Source organism: Dendrobates tinctorius, unplaced genomic scaffold, assembly GCF_039654945.1.
Source record: "Dendrobates tinctorius isolate UK_male_01 unplaced genomic scaffold, ASM3965494v1 ptg000162l, whole genome shotgun sequence".
NCBI classification, from domain to species: domain Eukaryota; kingdom Metazoa; phylum Chordata; class Amphibia; order Anura; family Dendrobatidae; genus Dendrobates; species Dendrobates tinctorius.
In genome coordinates, this window is record NW_027361829.1 from 17,990,768 (window position 1) to 18,018,033 (window position 27,266).

The window sequence follows — 27,266 nt, forward strand, 5'->3', positions numbered from 1 at the left end:
GTTGCACAATTGAGTAACAAAACAAGTACATTAGAGTCTGTAGTTTGAGAAATCGATGCTTCACAGGTCCTCAACTAGCAGCTTCATTAAATAGTACACGCAAAACGCCAGTGTCAACATCTACAATGAAGAGACGAATCCGGGATGCTGGCCTTCAGAGCAGCGTGGCAAAGAAAAAGCCATATCTGAGACTGGATAATAAAAGGAAAAAATTAATATGGGCAAAAGAACACAGACATTGGATAGAGGACGATTGGGAAAAAGTGTTACGGACAGACAAATCCAAGATTGAGGTGTTTGGATCACACAGAAGAACATATGTGAGACGCAGAACAACTGAAAAGATGCTGGAAGAGGGCATGATGCCATCTGTCAAGAGGTAATGTGATAGTATGGGGTTGCTTTGGTGCTGGTAAAGTGGGAGATTTGTACAAGGTAAAAGTGATTTTGAATAAGGAAGGCTATCACTCCATTTTGCAGCGCCTTGCCATACCCTGTGGACAGCGCTTGATTGGAACCAATTTCATCCTACAACAGGACAATGACCCAAAGCACACCTCCAAATTATGCAAGAACTATTTAGGGAAGAAGCCGGCAGCTGGTATTCTATCTGTAATTGAGTGACCAGCACAGTCACCAGATCTCAACCCCATTGAGCTATTGTGGGAGCAGCTTGACCGTATGGTACGCAAAAAGTGCCCATCAAGATAAACCACCTTGTGGGAGGGGCTTCTGGAAGCATGGGGTGAAATTTTTCCAGGTTCCCTCAGCAAATTAATTTTACGAACCTTGTCACTGTCTGGACTAGATTTTAAATTCATTTGGCAACTCATCTGATTAATAAAAGTATGAGTTTTCATGGAAAACACAAAATTGTCTGAGTGATCCCAAACTTTTGAATGGTAGTGTACATTTCAGTAGGCCAACATTACACATTTTAAAATCATTTTTTCAAGCTGGTGTTATAAAGTATTTTAATTTACTGAGATAAAGACTTTTGGGTTTTCATTGGCTGTAAGCCATAATCATCAACATTAACGAAATAAACACTTGAAATACATCACTGTTTATATTGACTCTATATACTATACGAGTTTCACTTTTTGTAATGAAGAACGGAAATAAATTAACTTTTTGATGATATTCTAATTTTGTGAGATGCACCTGTATCTATGTATGTTCATAAGTAATCATTTATTACTTTAAAAATGTTTCTTGTGCTAAATGTTATTTATATTTTTTTGATCTTTCAAGTACTAAAGATCATTTTGCAACGCAGCACACAGGATAAAAAGCAGATGAGGTAAATGAGCACAGGAAAAGGTGTTTTCCTGTTTATTTTAAATACAGCTAGGTGTGAAATTTAGCGTAAAAGAATTAAAGAACTTTAACAGAGGAATAGAATTGTCCTTGATGCTCATTCCTTCTCACCCTTCCATGTATGTTTTTAATTAATCTTAGGATCCCAACATCTTCATCTACTCCTTGACAGCTGTTGCTAAAGGTTCTGAAAAGGTTTCATCTGACTAACAGTGTAATAACTATAGTAGAGAACTTAAAGAGACTCAGAATGACTGTTCAAACAAAGTCCCGTCGCTCAGTGCTTCATGGTGGAGCTAGTCATTTATATTACCCTTTTCATCTGCTTGTTTTCCCTCAATCTCCACATCCACCTCCTCGTCTTCGATTGACAGCTCTGGTTTCACAGAGCCAGAGATGATAAGAAGGAAACCAAGCCGGTGGGAAGGTGTGTATAAATGATTGGCCGCCATGAAGCCTTGAGCGCCTGTACTTGGTTTGAACAGTCATTTTGTACTGACAGTCTCTTTAACCCCTTCCTGACATCCGACGTACTATCCCGTCCACGGTACCCGGGCCCGTATGACCGTGGACGGGATAGTACGTCTACCGCGATCAGCGGCGCCCACGTGGTGAGCGCCGCTGATCGCGGCCGGGTGTCAGCTGATTATCACAGCTGACACCCGGCACAATGTGTCAGGGGCGGTCACGGACCGCCCCCGACACGTTAACCCCTTGCACACCGTGATCAAACACGATCGCGATGTACCGGGGGTTAAAGGGAAGCATCGGCAGGGAGGGGGCTCCCTCCGTGCTTCCCTGAGCCCCCCACGGCAGCGCAATGTGCAGCGCTGCTGCGGGGGGCTCCTTTCCTCCAGGCCCCCGAATCCAAGATGGCGACGGGGGCCTTCGGGGGCCTGCAGGAAGCTGGCTTCCTCAGTGCCTGCAAAGCGCAGGCATGAGGAAGCCTTCGGCACTGCCTGTGACAGATCGCTGATCTGTCACAGTGATCTGTGATGTGACAGATCAGCGATGTCCCACCTGGGACTATGTAATAAAGTAAAAAAAAAATTAAAAAGTGTAAAAATAAATTAAAAAAATCGCCAAATAAATTAGTAAAAAAAAAAAAAATATTCCCCAATAAATTCATTTTTTGAAAATAATAAAAAAAAAACAATAAAAGTACACATATTAGGTATCGCCGCGTCCGTAACGACCTGCCCTATAAAACTGTCCCATTAGTTAACCCCTTTAGCGAACCCCTTAAAAAATAAATATAAAAAACGAAGCAAAAAATAATGATTTATTATCATACCGCCAAACAAAAAGTGTAATAACGCGCGATCAAAAAGACGCATATAAATATCCATGGTACCGCTGAAAACGTCATCTTGTCCCGCAAAAAACGAGCCACCACACAGCATGATCAGCGAAAAAATAAAAAAGTTATAGCTCGCAGAATAAAGCGATGCAAAAATAATTATTTTTTATATAAAATAGTTTTCATTGCATAAAACCGACAAAACATAAAAAAAGACCTAAATGAGGTATCGCTGTAACCGTACTGACCCAAAGAATAAAACCGCTTTATCAATTTTACCGCACGCGGAACGGTGTACACGCACCCCCCCAAAAGAAATTCATGAAACGCTGGTTTTTGTTCATTCTGCGTCCCAAAAATCGGAATAAAAAGCGATCAAAAAATGTCACGTGCCCGAAAATGGTACCGATAAAAACGTCAACTCGTCCTGCAAAAAATAAGACCTCACATGACTCGGTGGGTCAAAATTATAGCTCTCAATATGTGGTGATGCAAAAACTATTTTTACAATAAAAAGCGTCTTTTAGCGTGCGACAGCTGCCAAACATAAAAACTGCCATAAATAGTAAATCAAACCCCCCGTTATCACCCCCTTAGTTAGGGAAAAATAATAAAATAAAAAAAAATGTATTTATTTCCATTTTTCTATTAGGGCTAGGGTTAGGGCTAGGGTTAGGGCTAGGGTTAGGGCTAGGGTTAGGGTTAGGGCTAGGGTTAGGGCTTGGGTTAGGGTTAGGGCTGAGATTAGGGTTAGGGGTGTGTTGGGGTTTGGGTTGGAGTTAGAATTGGGGGTTTCCACTGTTTGGGTACATCAGGGGCTCTCCAAATGCAACATTGCGTCTGATCTCAATTCCAGCCAATTCTGAGTTGAAAAAGTCATATGGTGCTCCTTCCCTTCCAAGCTCTGCCATGCGCCCAAACAGTGTTTTACCCCCACATGTAGGGTATCAGCCTACTCAGGACAAATTTCAAAACAATTTTTGGGGTCCAATTTCTCCTGTTACCCTTAGGAAAATAAAAAATTGGGGGCAAAAATATCATTTTTGTGGAAAATTTTTTTTTTATTTTCACGTCCGAGCGTTATAAACTTCTGTGAAGCACTTGGGGGTTCAAAGTGCTCACCACACATCTAGATAAGTTCCGTGGGGGGGTCTAGTGTCCAAAATGGGGTCACTTGTGGGGAGTTTCAATAGTTTATGTACATCTGGGGCTCTCCAAGAGCACATGACACCCGCAGACCATTCCATCAAAGTCTGCATTCCAAAACGTCACTGCTTCCCTTCCGAGCCCCGACGTGTGTCCATACAGTAGTTTTCTCCCACATATGGGGTGTCAGCGTACTCATGACAAATTGAACAACAACTTTTAGGGTCCAATTTCTCCTGTTACCCTTGCGAAAATGAAAAAATTGGGGACTAATTGATCATGTTTGTGGAAAAAAATACGATTTTTTTATTTTCATGCCCGGGCATTACAAACTTCTGTGAAGCCCTAGGGGGTTCAAAGTGCTCACCACACATCTAGATAAGTTCCTTAGGGGTTCTCGTTTCCAAAATGGGGTCATTTGTGGGTGTTTCCACTGTTTAGGTACATTAGGGGCTCTCCAAAGGCAACATGACACCTGCAGACCATTCCATCAAAGTCTGCATTCCAAAACGTCACTACTTCCCTTCCGAGCCCTGACGTGTGTCCATACAGTAGTTTTCTCCCACATATGGGGTGTCAGCGTACTCAGGACAAATTGGACAACAACTTTTGGGGTTCAATTTCTCCTGTTACCCTTGGGAAAATAAAAAAATTGGGGACTAATTGATCATGTTTGTGGAAAAAATACGATTTTTTTATTTTCATGCCCTGGCATTATAAACTTCTGTGAAGCCCCTGGGGGTTCAAAGTGCTCACCTCACATCTAGATAAGTTCCTTAGGGGGTCTAGTTTTCAAAATGGGGTCATTTGTGGGGGGTTTCCACTGTTTAGGTACATTAGGGGCTCTCCAAAGGCAACATGACACCCGCAGACCATTCCATCAATGTCTGCATTCCAAAATGTCACTACTTCCCTTCCGAGCCCTGACGTGTGTCCATACCGTAGTTTTCTCCCACATATGGGGTGTCAGCGTACTCAGGACAAATTGGAAAACAACTTTTGGGGTTCAATTTCTCCTGTTACCATTGGGAAAATAAAAAAATGGTGACAAAAAGATCATGTTTGTGGAAAAAATACGAATTTTTTATTTTCACGCCCGGGCGTTATAAACTTCTGTGAAGCACTGGGGGGTTCAAAGTGCTCACCGCACATCTAGATAAGTTCTTTGGGGGTCTAGTTTACAAAATGGTGTCACTTGTGGGGGGTTTCCACTGTTTAGGTATATCAGGGGTTTTCCAATCGCGACATGGTGTCCGATCTCAATTCCAGCCAAAAACGTCAAATGGCGCTGCTTCCCTTCCGAGCTCTGCCATGCGCCCAAATAGTGGTTTACCCCCACATGTGGGGTATCCGCGTACTCAGGACAGATTGCACAATAACTTTTAGGGTGCTGTTACCCTTGGAAAAATAAGAATTGAGGGTGAAAAGATCATTTTTGTGGAAAAAATATGATTTTTTAATTGTACGGCTTTATGTTATAAACTTCTGTGAAGCCCTTGGGGGTTCAAAGTTCTCACCACACATCTAGATAAGTTCCTTAGGGGGTCTAGTTTCCAAAATGGTGTCATTAGTGGGGGGTTTCCACTGTTTTGGTACATCAGGGGTTTTCCAATCGCGACATGATGTCCGATCTCAATTCAAGCCAAAAACGTCAAATGGCGCTGCTTCCCTTCCGAGCTCTGCCATGCGCCCAAATAGTGGTTTACCCCCACATGTGGGGTATCAGCATACTCAGGACAAATTGCACAATAACTTTTAGGGTCCTGTTACCCTTGGAAAAATAAAAATTGGGGTGAAAAGATCATTTTTGTGGAAAAAATATGATTTTTTAATTGTACCGCTGTACGTTATAAACTTCTGTAAAGCCCTTGTGGGTTCAAAGTTCTCACCACATATCTAGATAAGTTCCTTGGGGGGTCTAGTTTCCAAAATGGGGTCACTTGTAGGGGGTTTCCACTGTTTAGGTACATCAGGGACTCTCCAAACGTGACATGGCGTCCGATCTGAATTCTAGCCAATTTTGCATTGAAAAAGTCAAACGGCGCTCCTTCCATTCTGAGCTCTGCCATGCGCCGAAACAGTCGTTCCCCCCCACAAATCAGGTATCAGCGTCCTCAGGACAAATTGCACAATAACTTTTGCAGTCCAATTTCTCCTGTTACCCTTGGTAAAATAAAAAAAAATTGAACCTGAAGTATTTTTTTTGTGAAAAAAAGTTAGATGTTCATTTCTTTTTAAATATTCAAAAAAATTCCTGTGACGCACCTAATGGGTTAATAAACTTCTTGAATGTGGTTTTGAGCACCTTAAGGGGTTCAGTTTTTAGAATGGTGTCACTTTTGGGTATTTTCTATCATATAGACCCCGCAAAGTGGCTTCAAATGTGATGTGGTCCTAAAAATAAAATGGTGTTGTAAAAATGAGAAATCGCTGGTCAACTTTTAACCCTTATAACTTCCTAAGAAAAAAAATTTTGGTTCCAAAATTGTGCTGATGTAAAGTAAACATGTGGGAAATGTTAGTTATCAAGTTTTTTGTGTGCCGTATCTCTGTGATTTAAGGGCATAAAAATTCAAAGTTGGAAAATTGCGAAATTTTCAAAATTTTTGCCAAATTTCCGTTTTTTTCACAAATAAACGCAAGTTATTTGAATGAAATTTTACCACTAACATGAAGTACAATATTTCACGAGAAAACAGTGTCAGAATCACCGGGATCCATGGAAGCGTTCCAGAGTTATGACCTCATAAAGGTACAGTGGTCAGAATTGTAAAAATTGGCCCGGTCATGAACGTGCAAACCACCCTTGGGGGTGAGGGGGTTAAAGGGACTGTTCCATAATGAAACCTCTACCCATGTGAACAGAATTGAGAGCCCTCCGCAGACATGGTCCATCTATGGTCGTTTGAAACGCATCTGCTTGCAATATGCAATTTCCCAGTGTTCCTCCCACATTTCCATCATGGACACAGTTTCATTATCACGTTTGTTGACACGTAGCTGTTTTTAAAGCAACCCTGATTAAAGAAACTTAATTTTTTACCGAAACATGGTGTCCTGTGATCAGATGCTGATTATCTGCCTCCTGATGATCCTAAAAGGAGAAACACGTTGAGGTTTCACTCCATCAACCACCAACTTTGAGTACCCTTTTATTGTTATCAACATGATTTAATTATTTATCATTAGTATCTTTCTCTCTTGTGGGCTAATATTGGCCTTATAGGTTAAATACACCTTCTGGCTATCTAGCTTTTGCTATCCTTGTTTAATTTATCAGTTATATCAGGGACTTCAGGGATAGCCGTCGTGGAGCGGGGGCGCCATTCCGCTGACAAGTAGGGTGCCAACCTCCGCTGACAGGAAGGTGTTCAGTCACAGGGAACAATATAGTCAGGTACTCATTTGTTTGCACTTGTCACTTTATGTCTCGTGTTTACAGCACTTTTTTTTGCACCTTTTCTATTGTTGCCCAAACCTACCCTTACTGGCGACACCTTTACACTCCTTTCCTGGTTAAATGGTAATTGTGTGTTGCACCAGTCCAGGGTTATCTAGGTATAACAGGGTCAGCAATCGTGGAGCGGGGGCGCCAATCTCGATTGTGTTTAGGGTGACAACCTCCGCTGGTAGGTAGCTGTTATCAGGGCCCCGATTTAGGGCCTATATAGGTGACACAGTTGTTTGTGGATTTCTGTGTGTTTGTTTTGTTTTTTGATTCAATAAAAGTTGTAATTTACTTATAAATAATTAGTAATGCTCCCCTCATTCTCCAAATTGAATTTTTGAGCTTACGTTTCCAATTCTGATATAATGATACTTTGGGAGTGATCATGGGGATTCTATGGGGTGAACATGGTGTTCTATGGGGGTGATCATGGGGATTCTATTGGGGTGAACATGGGGATTCTATGGGGTGAACATGGGGATTCTATGGGGGTGAACATGGGGATTCTATGGGGGTGAACATGGGGATTCTATGGGGTGAACATGAGGATTCTATGGGGGTGAACATGGGGATTCTATGGGGGTGATCATGGGGATTCTATGGGGTGAACATGGGGATTCTATGGGCGTGAACATGGGGATTCTTTGGGGGTGAACATGGGGATTCTTTGGGGGTGAACATGGGGATTCTTTGGGGGTGAACATGGGGATTCTTTGGGGGTGAACATGGGGATTCTATGGGGGTGATCATGTGGATTCTGTGGGGGTGAAGATGGGGATTCTGTGGGGGTGAGCATGAGGATTCTATGGTGGTGAACACGGGGATTCTATTGGGTGAATATGGCGATTCTATGGGGGTGAACATGGGGAGGCTATGGGGGTGTCTTGCTGCACATGGGGGGGCTATGGAGGTTTCATGCTGCACACGTGGAGGCTATGGGGGTGTCATGCTGCATGTGTGGAGGCTATGGGCTATGGAAATTCCCACGCAGCAATGGCATAAAGTGAGACTAGGGACTTTTTTTTTTTAAGTGGCGGAGGAATACAGTGCGGAAGGATACCTACCTTCCGTCATTGGATTCCTGCAGCCCGTAGAGAACGGCAGCAACAGCTGATGCTGCAGTTCTCTACCCAAGATCGTCGTGGGACACACTCGTGGACTGCTTCGGATCGTGGGTGAGTATTTTTGTGGTTTGTTATGTTAATATTTATTCCGTAAAAGACAATGGCTTCGGGGAACAATGTGACAAGTATTGGTAAGTATGTTACTCTATGTTATATGTACTGTATGTCTATGTATGTATTGTATGAATGTATTGTATGTAGTATGTATGTAGTATATATGTGGTATGTATGTAGCATGTAGTATGTATGTAGCATGCATGTAGCATGCAGTATGTATGTAGCATGCATGTAGTATATATGTAGTATGTATGTAGCATGTAGTATGTATGTAGTATGTATGTGGTATGTATGTAGTATGTATGTAGCATGCATGTAGCATGCATGTAGTATGTATGTAGTATGTATGTAGTATGTATGTAGCATGTAGTATGTATGTAGCATGCATATAGTATATATGTAGTATGTATGTAGCATATATGTAGTATGTATGTAGCATGTAGTATATATGTAGTATGCATGTTGCATGCATGTAGTATATATGTAGTATGTATGTTGCATGTAGTATATATGTAGTATGTATGTATCATGTAGTATGTATGTAGTATGTATGTGGTATGTATGTAGCATGTAGCATGCATGTAGTATGTATGTAGTATATATGTGGTATGTATGTAGCATGTAGTATGTATGTAGCATGCAGTATGTATGTAGTATATATGTAGTATGTATGTAGCATGTAGTATATATGTAGTATGCATGTTGCATGCATGTAGTATATATGTAGTATGTATGTTGCATGTAGTATATATGTAATATGTATGTTGCATGTAGTATATATGTAGTATGCTTGTTGCATGCATGTAGTATATATGTAGTATGTATGTTGCATGTAGTACAGTGGGGAAAAAAAGTATTTAGTCAGTCAGCAATAGTGCAAGTTCCACCACTTAAAAAGATGAGAGGCGTCTGTAATTTACATCATAGGTAGACCTCAACTATGGGAGACAAACTGAGAAAAAAAAATCCAGAAAATCACATTGTCTGTTTTTTTTTCATTTTATTTGCATATTATGGTGGAAAATAAGTATTTGGTCAGAAACAAAATTTCATCTCAATACTTTGTGATATATCCTTTGTTGGCAATGACAGAGGTCAAACGTTTTCTGTAAGTCTTCACAAGGTTGCCACACACTGTTGTTGGTATGTTGGCCCATTCCTCCATGCAGATCTCCTCTAGAGCAGTGATGTTTTTGGCTTTTCGCTTGGCAACACGGACTTTCAACTCCCTCCAAAGGTTTTCTATAGGGTTGAGATCTGGAGACTGGCTAGGCCACTCCAGGACCTTGAAATGCTTCTTACGAAGCTACTCCTTCGTTGCCCTGGCGGTGTGCTTTGGATCATTGTCATGCTGAAAGACCCAGCCACGTTTCATCTTCAATGCCCTTGCTGATGGAAGGAGGTTTGCACTCAAAATCTCACGATACATGGCCCCATTCATTCTTTCATGTACCCGGATCAGTCGTCCTGGCCCCTTTGCAGAGAAACAGCCCCAAAGCATGATGTTTCCACCACCATGCTTTACAGTAGGTATGGTGTTTGATGGATGCAACTCAGTATTCTTTTTCCTCCAAACACGACAAGTTGTGTTTCTACCAAACAGTTCCAGTTTGGTTTCATCAGACCATAGGACATTCTCCCAAAACTCCTCTGGATCATCCAAATGCTCTCTAGCAAACTTCAGACGGGCCCGGACATGTACAGGCTTAAGCAGTGGGACACGTCTGGCACTGCAGGATCTGAGTCCATGGTGGCGTAGTGTGTTACTTATGGTAGGCCTTGTTACATTGGTCCCAGCTCTCTGCAGTTCATTCACTAGGTCCCCCCGCGTGGTTCTGGGATTTTTGCTCACCGTTCTTGTGATCATTCTGACCCCACGGGGTGGGATTTTGCGTGGAGCACCAGATCGAGGGAGATTATCAGTGGTCTTGTATGTCTTCCATTTTCTAATTATTGCTCCCACAGTTGATTTCTTCACTCCAAGCTGGTTGGCTATTGCAGATTCAATCTTCCCAGCCTGGTGCAGGGCTACAATTTTGTTTCTGGTGTCCTTTGACAGCTCTTTGGTCTTCACCATAGTGGAGTTTGGAGTCAGACTGTTTGAGGGTGTGCACAGGTGTCTTTTTATACTGATAACAAGTTTAAACAGGTGCCATTACTACAGGTAATGAGTGGAGGAAAGAGGAGACTCTTAAAGAAGAAGTTACAGGTCTGTGAGAGCCAGAAATCTTGATTGCTTGTTTCTGACCAAATACTTATTTTCCACCATAATATGCAAATAAAATGAAAAAAAAACAGACAATGTGATTTTCTGGATTTTTTTTTCTCAGTTTGTCTCCCATAGTTGAGGTCTACCTATGATGTAAATTACAGACGCCTCTCATCTTTTTAAGTGGTGAAACTTGCACTATTGCTGACTGACTAAATACTTTTTTTCCCCACTGTATATATGTAGTATGAATGTAGCATGTATGTAGTATGTAGTATGAATGTAGCATGTATGTAGTATGCATGTTGTATGTATGTAGCATGTATGTAGCATGTAATTTTTTTTTTTTTTTTTTTTACATTCAACACATTAGCCGGATGATGGGACTACTACTGTCCCATCATTGGCTAATGTGTCAATCACTGTCATGGTAGCAGGCATCGCCCGATGGGACTTGTAGTCCCATCGGACGATGCCTGCACAGACCCCCGGAGCCTGCACAGCCCCCCGGCAGGCCGGCACAGCCCCCCGGCAGGCCGGCACAGCCCACCGGAGCCTGCACAGCCCCCCGGCAGGCCGGCACAGACCACCGGAGCCTGCACAGACCCCCTGGCAGGCCGGCACAGCCCCCCGAAAGGCCCGTACAGACCCCAGAGAGGCTGTACAAGGGAAAAACAGGATTTTTCTTATTCCGATACCGGAAGTCCCATAGACTTGAATGGGACTTCCGGTATCGGAATCGGCGATACCGATACTTTTTTTTTAAGATCGGCCGATCCATTCCGATCCGATACTTTGAAGTATCGGACGGTATCGCTCAACTCTAATTATAACTTAAAAATTACAATCTAATATCTCCGCAATAAATAATAAAAAAATAAAAAGAATGTTTTATTCACCTGTGCAGCGATTATTCTATGATGTGGCCAGTTTAGCATGCTGTACCTGGTAAAAGATTCTCTTAAGTATTGCTTGCCATTACAAGTGCTATTCTCTTTAAAGACTTGAATGTTCATGAACTTTTTATATTCAGAATAATTTATTTTTTTTCCAATATTTTTTATAAATACATTTAGGTCTGTATTTGCCATCTACATACATTCTGAACTGATTGGAGGTAACCAGCTGCTGAGATCTTTCCCATATTCAGCTAAACGCCCAGAGATGGACTCCTCTTCATCTCTTCTTGGTGCACAGAAACAAGCACCATGGGCATAGGTGACATTATATTACAATACTGATATGTTAGGCTGTTAAGAAAACTCTGATCTGACATGTTCTAAAATTCAGCATTATGGCTTTATGTTTTCTTCTGTCTGTTTTCTCTCTCTACTCCTCAGTCCTTCTTCTCCTCTTCATATAGTATAATGGGCTATGTCACAGGGTTCGAGGAAGAAGTGACTGAAAAGTTGGGAAGGAAGCTGTTTTCTTTCCATATGTGTTTCAAGACCAAAAAGTAAAAGGCATCCTTTTAACAAGAGTTCAAATTTCAAAGATGACAGACTTGGGGATCATTGTTGGCTTCCCAGATGCTATGGAAATGCATTAGCAGCACCTTGAGATCACGTCACAGTTGCGCCCACCTCCATGTGTTCAGCCGCTTTTATGCTGTGGACACTAGGTCACTGCAGCATCTCTGGGGGTCAATAACTAGGACTGGAGTTATGTAATATACAGAAAACACCCCCTTTACCAGTGCAGGCTCAACTTTCAGCCTGTGCCATTCCAAAATATCTATGACTCTCACTACATAGGTATACATTGGGAGTACAAATTTATGACGAACTTTGACACTCTCAGTGCTGGAATGAATGTGTCGCATGGATTTATGTCTTTTTACATCAATTAAGGAATTTCCTTTTAAAACCTTGCGGGGCAACACAGAACTAGACCCCAATCAGAGGACCATAAAACATCCAGACTCCTTATCTATGAACTGGTCCAATGTTTATATTTATGTTTCTCCCTCTCCCATATTGATAGTTCTGCTTCACGTCACTTGTCTTATCTATTGCATTTTTACTAGGCTGTATTGTGCATAAATATGTGACTTCAGATTTTGTATTAGTCTAGCCTGATGAAGAGACCTGAGTAGTCTCGAAAGCTTGCAATGTATTACCATCTTTTCAGTTAGCCATTAAAAGGTATCAACGACTGAGGACTCTCAATTCTGAATATTTTTTTACATAGGTATAGTCCCTTAAATACAAGGCCCATGTCATGAATGGGTGAGACTACCAATCACAGCAATTTAATCATTTAGGTGTTGTGTCCCTTAGTTGACATAGTGAGGACGTTGTTAAAAGGCATGTTCACTGCAATTTCAGGGAAAAATTTAAGGCCAGCTAGTAGGTCTTCGCTCGGGCTTTCTGAACCTGTAACATATGCTAATAGGGTGGTTTTAGTACAAAAAAGGATTGTCATGATAAGGCAACCATTTTGATATAAACCTTTTATTCAGGGAACCTGGTGCTATGAGAAAGTATTACCGAATTGGAAATATTTTTTCTTATTATTTAGAAAATGTAAATGCTTATACTGTACTCATTTCCCAATAGTTTTAAAAATATGTTAAGATATGCTAACACTTACAGTTACCTGTCCAAATGTGCAGTGGTGTTGAAATGAGACAGCATTTTACTAAAAGTATTCATTATTATGTCTATGTACGAAAACATGTAAAGGTACAAAAACTTTTACAAAAAAGCAACAGAGATGAAACTTGCTATTTTGTTCAAAAATGTTTGAAATGTTTGAATAAGTTGTTCAGGCATCTGGCTCCAGACATTTGACTGTGTAGCCACCAGATGTGCACTCAAGACACCTGAGAATAGCACCACCAAGGTCCTCAGCGCAAACCAAACTTTTTACTTGCTTTATACCTAGCTACCCTCAAGTCTGTATTTCCCTCGTGTTTCCTTGTACTTGCAACTCAGTCTTCAGAACATTACGTGTTGCAACAGAGGGGCAAGTGTTTCCTACTATTTGTTCCATAGCTGTGGAGCCATCTGTTAAGTTAAACAGGAAGGTCTGGTTTGTCTCTCTCTCCCGGGCTTTTTTTGCTATTTTGGGAGATTCACTTCTCCCTAAGTAGAAGATGGACAGTATGGTCTGATTATGGGACTCCTTATATGTTTAAGACGAGAGCTTCTGTTTTACCCATCTGCTACTGTTTGAGGTGTATTCATTATTAATAGAGCCTGCGACAGTTTCTGCTCAGATATGCAGCCTTGCTTGGGCAAATGAGACATTCTTCAGCAAATTGCTTTCGTTTTTGATTGCTGATTGTACGCGTGTCACCAAGCTGACTCAAGGTTCATCGATGCATGCTCAGTAAATTAAAAGGAACATAAGTATGGATCAGCCAAGAGAATGAATTCTGTGCCTACAATGACCCAAGGCCATTTAATTTTCTGCTTAATTTTGTTGCAGTCAGTTTGCATTTTGGGTTATTATGCAGTAGGAAATTAACAATAAATAACAAATTTGGTCCTCCTGTGCTACTAATGATATTTCTTTATACATCTTAGTAATTCTATTTTTTTTAAAAAAGACTCAAGGACTGTTCCTGTCTGATACCCGGGCAGGTACTGAAGGAAACAAGAGTAAAGAGAAGAATAGTTTAATAATTATAGATTTTAGTTTACAACCCAATTAAATAAATTTTAACAGTCTTTAAAATTTAATTTACAGATAATCAGAGAAACATGGAAACAGATGAGGCACCAGATATGACCCAAATGTCAGGTGAGGTCAATTTAAAATTATGAGGATACATTCAAGCTAATCATCTTGAATAATATAAGATTTTTGTTGGTGCAGTCGTAATTGGGTGAGATTATCAAACAAAGCAAGTGTCCCTTATAAATCCATCGGTTGACCATTATAGAATTGTAATCTTGTAATCCACAGTTATCGTGACAATATGTATTTTAGCTTTTCACTCCATGAAAAGGCTTTTATTGTTTACATGGACGTATCAATAATTAAAGAGGTTGTCCGTCACTTTTTCATAGATGATCTATCCTGCGAATAGGTCACTCAGTGTCTGATAGTTCAGGGTCCGACTGTTATGCGAGGCCTAGGTCGAAGGAGGCTGACAAAACCCGGGCCCCTGCGGAGTCCCTCAAACTAGGGAAAACCCTATCTGACCCTCAACTCAGGGTTTTTGCTAAAGGTGCAAATGCCTGAGCCTCCAGCCTCTCCTTATCTCCTGCTCAGCCCTAAGCTGAACCCTCCACCCTCCACCCAGTGAGTTGTCAAACCACCAAAACCCACACAGTAATAACAGACAAGGAGAACTTAAACCGCACCGCGCCGCATACACACAGGACAATACTATAATGTGAACAGGGCAAAACAAAGCACAAATATAGGAAGGCGAAAAGGTAACAACGGATCATACGACACCAGATATGAATTTCTCTCTCCAACACCTCCACTCCAGACCGGAACCACTTGGCACAAAACACAAGCTATAATCGGCGACGCCCACAGGCCAGCACGACTATTTAAAGACCGTGGGCGTGACCAAACATCCCACCTGATTTCCAGCTAGATTAACCCCAGATAACCTGAGTAAAATCAAGCCGGCGCCACTGAGGCTATAGTGGACGGAGATGGAACTACCGCTGCCTGCCGGACGCTGTGGTGTGAACAGCGTCCGACATGACAGTACCCCGTCTTCTACGAGGGACCCCAGGGCCCTCAAGACTCATAGGACCCGGCTTGTCCGGATGACGGCGGTGAAAGGAACTGACCAGCCGATCCGCATGTATGTCCGAGGCTGGTACCCAAGACCTCTCCTCCGGACCATACCCCCGCCAGTGCACCAAATACTGAAGAGTACGGCGCAGTACTCGAGAGTCCACCACCTTGGAGACTTCAAACTCTAAATCGCCATCCACCATGACTGGAGGTGGCATCGGCGTCGTGTCCACAGAGCCTACCACCTTTTTCAATAAAGACCTGTGAAACACGTTGTGTATCTTGTATACCGCAGGAAGCTCCAACCGATAAGGGTTTATGATGGCAGCAATCTTAAAAGGGCCAATAAACCTTGGACCCAATTTCAATGATGGAATTTTGAGTTTTATGTTTTTAGTAGCTAACCACACCCAATCACCCACACACAGGTCCGGACCTGGCACGCGTCTAGAGTCAGCCACACGTTTGTATCTTGCACTCATGCTCAGCAATCGCTGTTTCACACTCCTCCAGACCGATGATAGTTGAACTCCTAACCGGTCCTCCTCTGGGACGCCCCCAGAGCCCCCCTGACGCAAGGTACAAAACTGAGGATGGTGCCCATAAACACAAAAGAACGGAGACTCTCCCGATGATTCTTGGCGGTGATTATTTAATGCGAACTCGGCCAAGGGAAGGAACGTCAACCACTCCTCTTGGTTGTCAGACACAAAACATCGCAAATACTGCTCCAGATTTTGGTTCATGCACTTAGTTTGACCATTTGACTGCGGATGAAACGCCGACGAATGAGACAACTTGATCCCCAATCGTGAGCAAAAAGCTTTCCAAAACTTCGCCACAAACTGGGTACCCCTATCAGACACTATGTCCGACGGAACTCCGTGCAGTCTGACCACCTCCTGCACAAAGACCTGAGCCAACGTCTTAGCGTTGGGCAAGGAAGGCAACGACACAAAGTGCGCCATCTTCGAAAATCGATCAACCACCACCAGGATGACCGTGTTCCCCGCCGAGGCAGGCAAGTCTGTGATAAAGTCCATGGAGATTTCTGTCCATGGCCTACTAGGTATCCCCAGAGGCTGTAGAGTGCCAGCAGGACGGGTTCTGGGCGACTTGGCCCTGGCGCACGTGATGCAAGCTGTCACGTATGAAACCACATCCTGCCGGATTTTTGGCCACCAGAAGCGGCGCGATACCAGTTCCAAGGTGCCCTTAACCCCTGGATGACCGGCCAGGACCGAGTCGTGGTGTTCCCCCAACACTTTAAGACGAAGATGAAGGGGTACGAACGACTTATTAGCGGGAAGTCCTGGTGGTACCTCCTCCTGGGCCTCGGCAATCTCCGCCTCTACCTCAGTCGTGAGAGCCGAAACCACTACACCTTCCTGGAGGATGGGTACTGGCTCTTCCCGAGGTTCTCCCCCCGGAAAACACCTGGACAAGGCATCCGTGTAAAAAACAATGCCCAGCGAGCCTGCCTGGGAGACAGACGCTTGGCCGACTCCAGATAGAGCAGGTTTTTATGGTCGGTGATGACTGTGACCTGGTGGGCCGCCCCCTCCAAGAAGTGTCGCCATTCCTCAAAAGCCAATTTGATGGCCAACAACTCCCTGTTGCCGATGTCGTAATTCCGTTCGGCCGGCGACAGCTTCTTGGAGAAGTAGGCGCATGGACGCAAATTGCTCAAGGACGAGCCCTGTGACAGTACTGCCCCCACCCCCACCTCAGACGCATCGACCTCCACCGTAAAAGGTTTAGATACGTCCGGTTGCACCAGAATGGGGGCTGAAGCAAAACGGTTCTTCAGAAGCTCAAATGCACGCACCGCATCCTCAGACCAGATAGCGAGATTGGTACCTTTTTTCGTCATGTCCGTGAGCGGTTTGGCTATAGTAGAGAAATTCTTAATAAACTTCCTATAATAGTTGGCAAACCCAAGGAACCGCTGGAGCGCTTTTAGATTACCAGGCCGTTCCCATCGCAGCACCGCTTGCACCTTCGCGGCATCCATTTTAAACCCTGCGGCGGACACAATATATCCCAAAAAAGGCAACTCTTGAACAAAAAACACGCATTTTTCAAGCTTAGCATAGAGCTTATTCTCACGGAGCAGCTGTAACACCTGCCTGACATGCTCTAAACGAGTGTCCTGGTCGCTCGAATAAATAAGGATATCATCCAGGTACACAATCACAAATTTCCCCAGCACATGAGCAAATACATCATTTATGAAATGTTGGAACACAGCAGGCGCGGTTGTCAATCCAAATGGCATAACTAGGCTTTCAAAATGACCCTCAGGGGTATTAAATGCCGTCTTCCACTCATCCCCCTGACGGACCCTTATGAGGTTATATGCCCCCCTGAGGTCAAGTTTGGAAAACCACTTCGCACCAGCCACCTGGTTGAACAAATCAGGGATCAGAGGCATCGGGTAGGGATCACGGACCGTAATCTGGTTTAACTCCCGGAAATCCAGACACGGGCGTAACCCCCCATCTTTTTTCTTAATGAAGAAAAACCCCGCTGCTACAGGTGAGGATGAAGGCCGGATGTGCCCTTTACTTAAACTCTCCGCAATGTAGTCCTTAAGAGCTTGTCTCTCCGGACCAGAAATACTAAACATCCTCGCCTTTGGCAATTTAGCCCCGGGTTTTAACCTAATTTGACAGTCATAGGCTCGATGTGGTGGTAGTTCTGAGCAACCCCTCTCAGAGAATACGTCCGCAAAATCCTGCAATGCCTCCGGAAGGCTGGGCTTCACGGCGGACACACATGTGGCCAAGCAATTCTCCTGGCAGAAACTGCTCCACTGGACTATGTCCTGGGTTCTCCAGTCAATCACCGGGTTGTGCTTAGACAACCATGGGAAACCCAGGACTATTTGTGCTGGGAGATTATTGAGTACCTTACATGTAACCCACTCAGAATGTAGGACCCCAATGTGGAGTTTAACCTCAGCTACAAACTCAGTAATCTCCCCCTGTGGGAGGGGAGCGGCATTAATGGTAACCACGCGAATAGGATGAGGGAGTTTTTTGATCTTGAAACCTGCCATGCGTGCAAACTCCTCATCCATGAGATTGGTGGCTGAACCGCTATCCACAAACACTGATATTGGTAGCTCTCTGCCCGCAATAATAACCCTGGCAGGGAGCATACATTGAGATACCATCATGGAGGATATGCATACGCTCAGTTGGGCCTCCTCCATACCCTCTGAGCTTACCAGTTTTCCGCCGGTGCGACTTTCTTTGGTAGCACAGGACAAGCATTTACATAATGATCTCTTTTACCACAGTAAAAACATGCTCCATGCTTCCTGAACCCAGGAACGCGACGCTGCACATGTGATACCCCAGCGATTTGCATAGGTTCCGTGGGCTCATCTGCAGCAACCACACTGGCACCCCTGCTTTCCCCCAGAGGCAGCGTCTCCTGCGCCCCTTGACGCAAACGGCGATCAATGCGTATAACCAAACTCATGGCAGATTCTAACGATGCAGGAGTCTCATACATCAGAGGGCCTGTTTAACTCTTTCTGAGACCCCATGAATAAACTGACTCCGCAGCGCTGGATCGTTCCACTGTGTGTCTACTGCCCAACGGCGAAATTCTGAACAATAGTCTTCCGCCATACGTTCCCCCTGACGGAGGGCGCGGATTTTAGATTCTGCTAAAGCCGATCTGTCGGGGTCATCATAAATGAGCCCGAGTGCTGAAAAAACATTCTCAACCGAATGAAACGTAGCAGAGTCGGCTGGTAAGGAAAACGCCCATGCTTGGGGGTCCCCACTCAGTAATGATAACACCAGACCCACCCGCTGAGCCTCATTACCTGAGGAGACCGGGCGCATGCGAAAGTATAACTTGCAGGCCTCCAGAAAGATGACAAATTTGCTGCGTTCCCCAGAAAATCGTTCAGGCAGCGGAATCTTAGGCTCTGCACCTGCACCAGCAGAAGCCACTTGTACATTAGCTACAACCAGGCCCTGCTGCTGAACTGCCCCCTTCAACTCGGTGACCTGTACGGACAGCGCCGCCAACTGGCGGTTTATGGAAGTCATGGAATCCATGGAAAAATGTTGGGCCGATTATAATGTTATGCGAGGCCTAGGTCGAAGGAGGCTGACAAAACCCGGGCCCCTGCGGAGTCCCTCAAACTAGGGAAAACCCTGTCTGACCCTCAACTCAGGGTTTTTGCTAAAGGTGCAAATGCCTGAGCCTCCAGCCTCTCCTTATCTCCTGCTCAGCCCTAAGCTGAACCCTCCACCCTCCACCCAGTGAGTTGTCAAACCACCAAAACCCACACAGTAATAACAGACAAGGAGAACTTAAACCGCACCGCGCCGCATACACACAGGACAATACTATAATGTGAACAGGGCAAAACAAAGCACAAATATAGGAAGGCGAAAAGGTAACAACGGATCATACGACACCAGATATGAATTTCTCTCTCCAACACCTCCACTCCAGACCGGAACCACTTGGCACAAAACACAAGCTATAATCGGCGACGCCCACAGGCCAGCACGACTATTTAAAGACCGTGGGCGTGACCAAACATCCCACCTGATTTCCAGCTAGATTAACCCCAGATAACCTGAGTAAAATCAAGCCGGCGCCACTGAGGCTATAGTGGACGGAGATGGAACTACCGCTGCCTGCCGGACGCTGTGGTGTGAACAGCGTCCGACATGACAGTACCCCGTCTTCTACGAGGGACCCCAGGGCCCTCAAGACTCATAGGACCCGGCTTGTCCGGATGACGGCGGTGAAAGGAACTGACCAGCCGATCCGCATGTATGTCCGAGGCTGGTACCCAAGACCTCTCCTCCGGACCATACCCCCGCCAGTGCACCAAATACTGAAGAGTACGGCGCAGTACTCGAGAGTCCACCACCTTGGAGACTTCAAACTCTAAATCGCCATCCACCATGACTGGAGGTGGCATCGGCGTCGTGTCCACAGAGCCTACCACCTTTTTCAATAAAGACCTGTGAAACACGTTGTGTATCTTGTATACCGCAGGAAGCTCCAACCGATAAGGGTTTATGATGGCAGCAATCTTAAAAGGGCCAATAAACCTTGGACCCAATTTCAATGATGGAATTTTGAGTTTTATGTTTTTAGTAGCTAACCACACCCAATCACCCACACACAGGTCCGGACCTGGCACGCGTCTAGAGTCAGCCACACGTTTGTATCTTGCACTCATGCTCAGCAATCGCTGTTTCACACTCCTCCAGACCGATGATAGTTGAACTCCTAACCGGTCCTCCTCTGGGACGCCCCCAGAGCCAACCTGACGCAAGGTACAAAACTGAGGATGGTGCCCATAAACACAAAAGAACGGAGACTCTCCCGATGATTCTTGGCGGTGATTATTTAATGCGAACTCGGCCAAGGGAAGGAACGTCAACCACTCCTCTTGGTTGTCAGACACAAAACATCGCAAATACTGCTCCAGATTTTGGTTCATGCACTTAGTTTGACCATTTGACTGCGGATGAAACGCCGACGAATGAGACAACTTGATCCCCAATCGTGAGCAAAAAGCTTTCCAAAACTTCGCCACAAACTGGGTACCCCTATCAGACACTATGTCCGACGGAACTCCGTGCAGTCTGACCACCTCCTGCACAAAGACCTGAGCCAACGTCTTAGCGTTGGGCAAGGAAGGCAACGACACAAAGTGCGCCATCTTCGAAAATCGATCAACCACCACCAGGATGACCGTGTTCCCCGCCGAGGCAGGCAAGTCTGTGATAAAGTCCATGGAGATTTCTGTCCATGGCCTACTAGGTATCCCCAGAGGCTGTAGAGTGCCAGCAGGACGGGTTCTGGGCGACTTGGCCCTGGCGCACGTGATGCAAGCTGTCACGTATGAAACCACATCCTGCCGGATTTTTGGCCACCAGAAGCGGCGCGATACCAGTTCCAAGGTGCCCTTAACCCCTGGATGACCGGCCAGGACCGAGTCGTGGTGTTCCCCCAACACTTTAAGACGAAGATGAAGGGGTACGAACGACTTATTAGCGGGAAGTCCTGGTGGTACCTCCTCCTGGGCCTCGGCAATCTCCGCCTCTACCTCAGTCGTGAGAGCCGAAACCACTACACCTTCCTGGAGGATGGGTACTGGCTCTTCCCGAGGTTCTCCCCCCGGAAAACACCTGGACAAGGCATCCGTGTAAAAAACAATGCCCAGCGAGCCTGCCTGGGAGACAGACGCTTGGCCGACTCCAGATAGAGCAGGTTTTTATGGTCGGTGATGACTGTGACCTGGTGGGCCGCCCCCTCCAAGAAGTGTCGCCATTCCTCAAAAGCCAATTTGATGGCCAACAACTCCCTGTTGCCGATGTCGTAATTCCGTTCGGCCGGCGACAGCTTCTTGGAGAAGTAGGCGCATGGACGCAAATTGCTCAAGGACGAGCCCTGTGACAGTACTGCCCCCACCCCCACCTCAGACGCATCGACCTCCACCGTAAAAGGTTTAGATACGTCCGGTTGCACCAGAATGGGGGCTGAAGCAAAACGGTTCTTCAGAAGCTCAAATGCACGCACCGCATCCTCAGACCAGATAGCGAGATTGGTACCTTTTTTCGTCATGTCCGTGAGCGGTTTGGCTATAGTAGAGAAATTCTTAATAAACTTCCTATAATAGTTGGCAAACCCAAGGAACCGCTGGAGCGCTTTTAGATTACCAGGCCGTTCCCATCGCAGCACCGCTTGCACCTTCGCGGCATCCATTTTAAACCCTGCGGCGGACACAATATATCCCAAAAAAGGCAACTCTTGAACAAAAAACACGCATTTTTCAAGCTTAGCATAGAGCTTATTCTCACGGAGCAGCTGTAACACCTGCCTGACATGCTCTAAACGAGTGTCCTGGTCGCTCGAATAAATAAGGATATCATCCAGGTACACAATCACAAATTTCCCCAGCACATGAGCAAATACATCATTTATGAAATGTTGGAACACAGCAGGCGCGGTTGTCAATCCAAATGGCATAACTAGGCTTTCAAAATGACCCTCAGGGGTATTAAATGCCGTCTTCCACTCATCCCCCTGACGGACCCTTATGAGGTTATATGCCCCCCTGAGGTCAAGTTTGGAAAACCACTTCGCACCAGCCACCTGGTTGAACAAATCAGGGATCAGAGGCATCGGGTAGGGATCACGGACCGTAATCTGGTTTAACTCCCGGAAATCCAGACACGGGCGTAACCCCCCATCTTTTTTCTTAATGAAGAAAAACCCCGCTGCTACAGGTGAGGATGAAGGCCGGATGTGCCCTTTACTTAAACTCTCCGCAATGTAGTCCTTAAGAGCTTGTCTCTCCGGACCAGAAATACTAAACATCCTCACCTTTGGCAATTTAGCCCCGGGTTTTAACCTAATTTGACAGTCATAGGCTCGATGTGGTGGTAGTTCTGAGCAACCCCTCTCAGAGAATACGTCCGCAAAATCCTGCAATGCCTCCGGAAGGCTGGGCTTCACGGCGGACACACATGTGGCCAAGCAATTCTCCTGGCAGAAACTGCTCCACTGGACTATGTCCTGGGTTCTCCAGTCAATCACCGGGTTGTGCTTAGACAACCATGGGAAACCCAGGACTATTTGTGCTGGGAGATTATTGAGTACCTTACATGTAACCCACTCAGAATGTAGGACCCCAATGTGGAGTTTAACCTCAGCTACAAACTCAGTAATCTCCCCCTGTGGGAGGGGAGCGGCATTAATGGTAACCACGCGAATAGGATGAGGGAGTTTTTTGATCTTGAAACCTGCCATGCGTGCAAACTCCTCATCCATGAGATTGGTGGCTGAACCGCTATCCACAAACACTGATATTGGTAGCTCTCTGCCCGCAATAATAACCCTGGCAGGGAGCATACATTGAGATACCATCATGGAGGATATGCATACGCTCAGTTGGGCCTCCTCCATACCCTCTGAGCTTACCAGTTTTCCGCCGGTGCGACTTTCTTTGGTAGCACAGGACAAGCATTTACATAATGATCTCTTTTACCACAGTAAAAACATGCTCCATGCTTCCTGAACCCAGGAACGCGACGCTGCACATGTGATACCCCAGCGATTTGCATAGGTTCCGTGGGCTCATCTGCAGCAACCACACTGGCACCCCTGCTTTCCCCCAGAGGCAGCGTCTCCTGCGCCCCTTGACGCAAACGGCGATCAATGCGTATAACCAAACTCATGGCAGATTCTAACGATGCAGGAGTCTCATACATCAGAGGGCCTGTTTAACTCTTTCTGAGACCCCATGAATAAACTGACTCCGCAGCGCTGGATCGTTCCACTGTGTGTCTACTGCCCAACGGCGAAATTCTGAACAATAGTCTTCCGCCATACGTTCCCCCTGACGGAGGGCGCGGATTTTAGATTCTGCTAAAGCCGATCTGTCGGGGTCATCATAAATGAGCCCGAGTGCTGAAAAAACATTCTCAACCGAATGAAACGTAGCAGAGTCGGCTGGTAAGGAAAACGCCCATGCTTGGGGGTCCCCACTCAGTAATGATAACACCAGACCCACCCGCTGAGCCTCATTACCTGAGGAGACCGGGCGCATGCGAAAGTATAACTTGCAGGCCTCCAGAAAGATGACAAATTTGCTGCGTTCCCCAGAAAATCGTTCAGGCAGCGGAATCTTAGGCTCTGCACCTGCACCAGCAGAAGCCACTTGTACATTAGCTACAACCAGGCCCTGCTGCTGAACTGCCCCCTTCAACTCGGTGACCTGTACGGACAGCGCCGCCAACTGGCGGTTTATGGAAGTCATGGAATCCATGGAAAAATGTTGGGCCGATTATAATGTTATGCGAGGCCTAGGTCGAAGGAGGCTGACAAAACCCGGGCCCCTGCGGAGTCCCTCAAACTAGGGAAAACCCTGTCTGACCCTCAACTCAGGGTTTTTGCTAAAGGTGCAAATGCCTGAGCCTCCAGCCTCTCCTTATCTCCTGCTCAGCCCTAAGCTGAACCCTCCACCCTCCACCCAGTGAGTTGTCAAACCACCAAAACCCACACAGTAATGACAGACAGGGAGAACTTAAACCGCACCGCGCCGCATACACACAGGACAATACTATAATGTGAACAGGGCAAAACAAAGCACAAATATAGGAAGGCGAAAAGGTAACAACGGATCATACGACACCAGATATGAATTTCTCTCTCCAACACCTCCACTCCAGACCGGAACCACTTGGCACAAAACACAAGCTATAATTGGCGACGCCCACAGGCCAGCACGACTATTTAAAGACCGTGGGCGTGACCAAACATCCCACCTGATTTCCAGCTAGATTAACCCCAGATAACCTGAGTAAAATCAAGCCGGCGCCACTGAGGCTATAGTGGACGGAGATGGAACTACCGCTGCCTGCCGGACGCTGTGGTGTGAACAGCGTCCGACATGACACCGACATCCGACACACCTGCTGATCAGCCGTTCTCGATTGTGGAGCTGCTCCATCTTGTGGCCACGGCAAGGTACTACACATCCGCCTCCTATTGATTTCAAATTGAGCAGTTTCGGCTGACTCTGAGAACAACTGACTGGCAGGGGTGTCGGACCACAACCGATCAAACATTGATCCTAATGATAAGTCATCAATGCAAAAGTAGTGGACAACCTCTTTAACACACACACTTGATCTTCTTTCAAAACGTATATGAAGATAAATGTGATGTAACTAAACAATATTGCAATAATTTATTGGGAACTTTCTGTTTTTTATATGGCTTTAAAAGCCAAAACCAGAAGTGGACTAAAAAATTGTAAGAACCACAAGTTGAATTTATACTTTCTGTGAATTAATGACCCACAGCTTCAAAAACAACACCAAAGTCCCTTGTTGAAAGCTGTATGTGCAGGATTGGACTGGCTCACCTCACTTGCAGAGATGTCAGTGGATTCACCTTTTCTGCAGAGGTGTCAGTCTCACTCCAATACCTAGCACCAGCACAGCAGGGGAAGGAGGGAAAGTGTCACTATGGCTTCTGATTAGCTGACCAGTGTATAGCTGTTGTAGGCTATACCTCTCCAACAGAGGATTGAGCGCTATAGATACGCCACACCATTGTCCCATTCCTTGATCATGGCAATAATTCGGTAAAACATGTTGGGCAGATGTGCTGCATGTCTAAGTTTTATGCAATTAATATTTGTCACTCTGTCTTTAGATGACACTTTATAATACTTTTGATAATCAATGGCTACTTAATATAGTTGAAACAAAAACAATTTATCTATAGGGCAAAAATTATTTTATTTATACCCCATCCAATGCATATATTTTAAAGTAAAATGAATAAAGGTTAAGTTTAGGTTAAGTTTATGACCTGTTAGTGAGGGGTCACATTTAGTCGGGTTCTGCCCCTTTACTCAACTAAATTCTCCTAGAGCGGAGTTAATCAGACCAGTTCCCATTGGCCCTCGTGCAAGCATTTCATAGCAGCATTGGGTCTAATGATGACCCCTGTAACTGCCATGCTAGTCTTCCCCCCCCGCCCCCAAAAAATCAAAATATCACATGTACCCCAAAGTTGCGTCAATAAAATTGTCAGCTCAGAGTTAATTTAAAAAAAACGAGCCCTAACTTAAGTCCATCGATGAAAAAAAGTTACAGAGAATGGTAACAAAAACATTTTTTTCAATGTTACACATTCCAGAAGTTTTCTTCATTGATAAATAAGAAAAGAAAAGATCCATGCCATGTAATTAGGTTATAGGTGTTGATCCTCCTTTTAGGTTCACCTTAAACAGAACCTGTCAGGCCATTCATGCTGCCTAAACCACATAGGGCATGAATCAGAGACCAGCTCCATCTTTGTAGATATTTACTGTTAAATGCTGCGACTTTTCACAAAAGACATACTTTGAACAGGAAACTGAGATAACTAGTCGCAGAGGCTGACCCTATGGCGGCACTTCATGGGAAGGTAGTGAACGCAAGCACAACCAGAAATTTCAACATAATTTTCTCCACAAAAGCAGATTAAACACAACAGAAATGTAAGTCCCTGACTGTAATACATTTTTTGTGGTGGCCCATGGAAGCTGAAAAATAAACAAAATTCATTAACAGACACATGCTGTTTTATACACTGCTTTGTGCAAAACACACTGTAATGACCAGGCTTGTGCAGGTTAGGGGCCTGCCAATGCCAGCAGAAACTTCAACTGTCCTCAGATGCACATCAGTGTATTGTGCTGCACAGACCAATGTGGCAATACCAGCTGCTGGTCAATCAAAGGTCAGCAGCTAATGTTGGTGTGCACGTGACCTGGGGTGCATGGCACTGACATCATGCACTCTCATTGCTTGTATGCTGAAGCTGCCAGCTTCACAAGAGGAAGCCACGCGGAGGGAAGGTAGTTATTTTTTTAAAATCGGTGAGTACATGGTGGCCATAATACTTTATGGATAACTATACCCTGTGCCTTATACATTTCGGATGACAATGGGCTGTGCATTGTACTTTATGGATGACTATTGGCTGTGCATTATACTATATGGATGATGCCTATGGGCTGTGCATTATACTTTATAGATGACTATGGGCTGGGCATTGTACTACATGGATGACTATGAGATGTGTATTATACTACATGGATGATGACTATGGGCTGGGCATTATACTTTATGGATGACTATGGGCTGGGCATTGTACTACATGGATGACTATGAGATGTGTATTATACTACATGGATGATGACTATGGGCTGGGCATTATACTTTATGGATGACTATGAGGTGCATTATACTTTATGGAGGACTATGGGCTGTGCATTATATTTTATGGATGATTATGGACTGTGCATTATACTTTATGGAGGTCTATGGGCTGTCAATTATACTATGTAGGATCTGGACTTTGTATTATACTAATATGGAGGACTATGTGCTGTGTATTATACTA

The 27,266-nt window shown here is 44.9% G+C and overlaps 1 protein-coding gene across 2 annotated transcripts in view; it reads left to right on the forward strand.

The window, feature by feature from the left end:
• Positions 1-27,266, forward strand: part of IKZF1 (IKAROS family zinc finger 1) — a 231,280-nt gene that overhangs the window by 28,605 nt on the left and 175,409 nt on the right. For both annotated transcript variants that reach the window (XM_073549868.1, XM_073549869.1), the window contains exon 2: positions 14,298-14,351. In XM_073549868.1, coding sequence (XP_073405969.1) covers positions 14,298-14,351 — 54 coding nt within the window. The remainder of the gene's footprint in view (positions 1-14,297; positions 14,352-27,266) is intronic.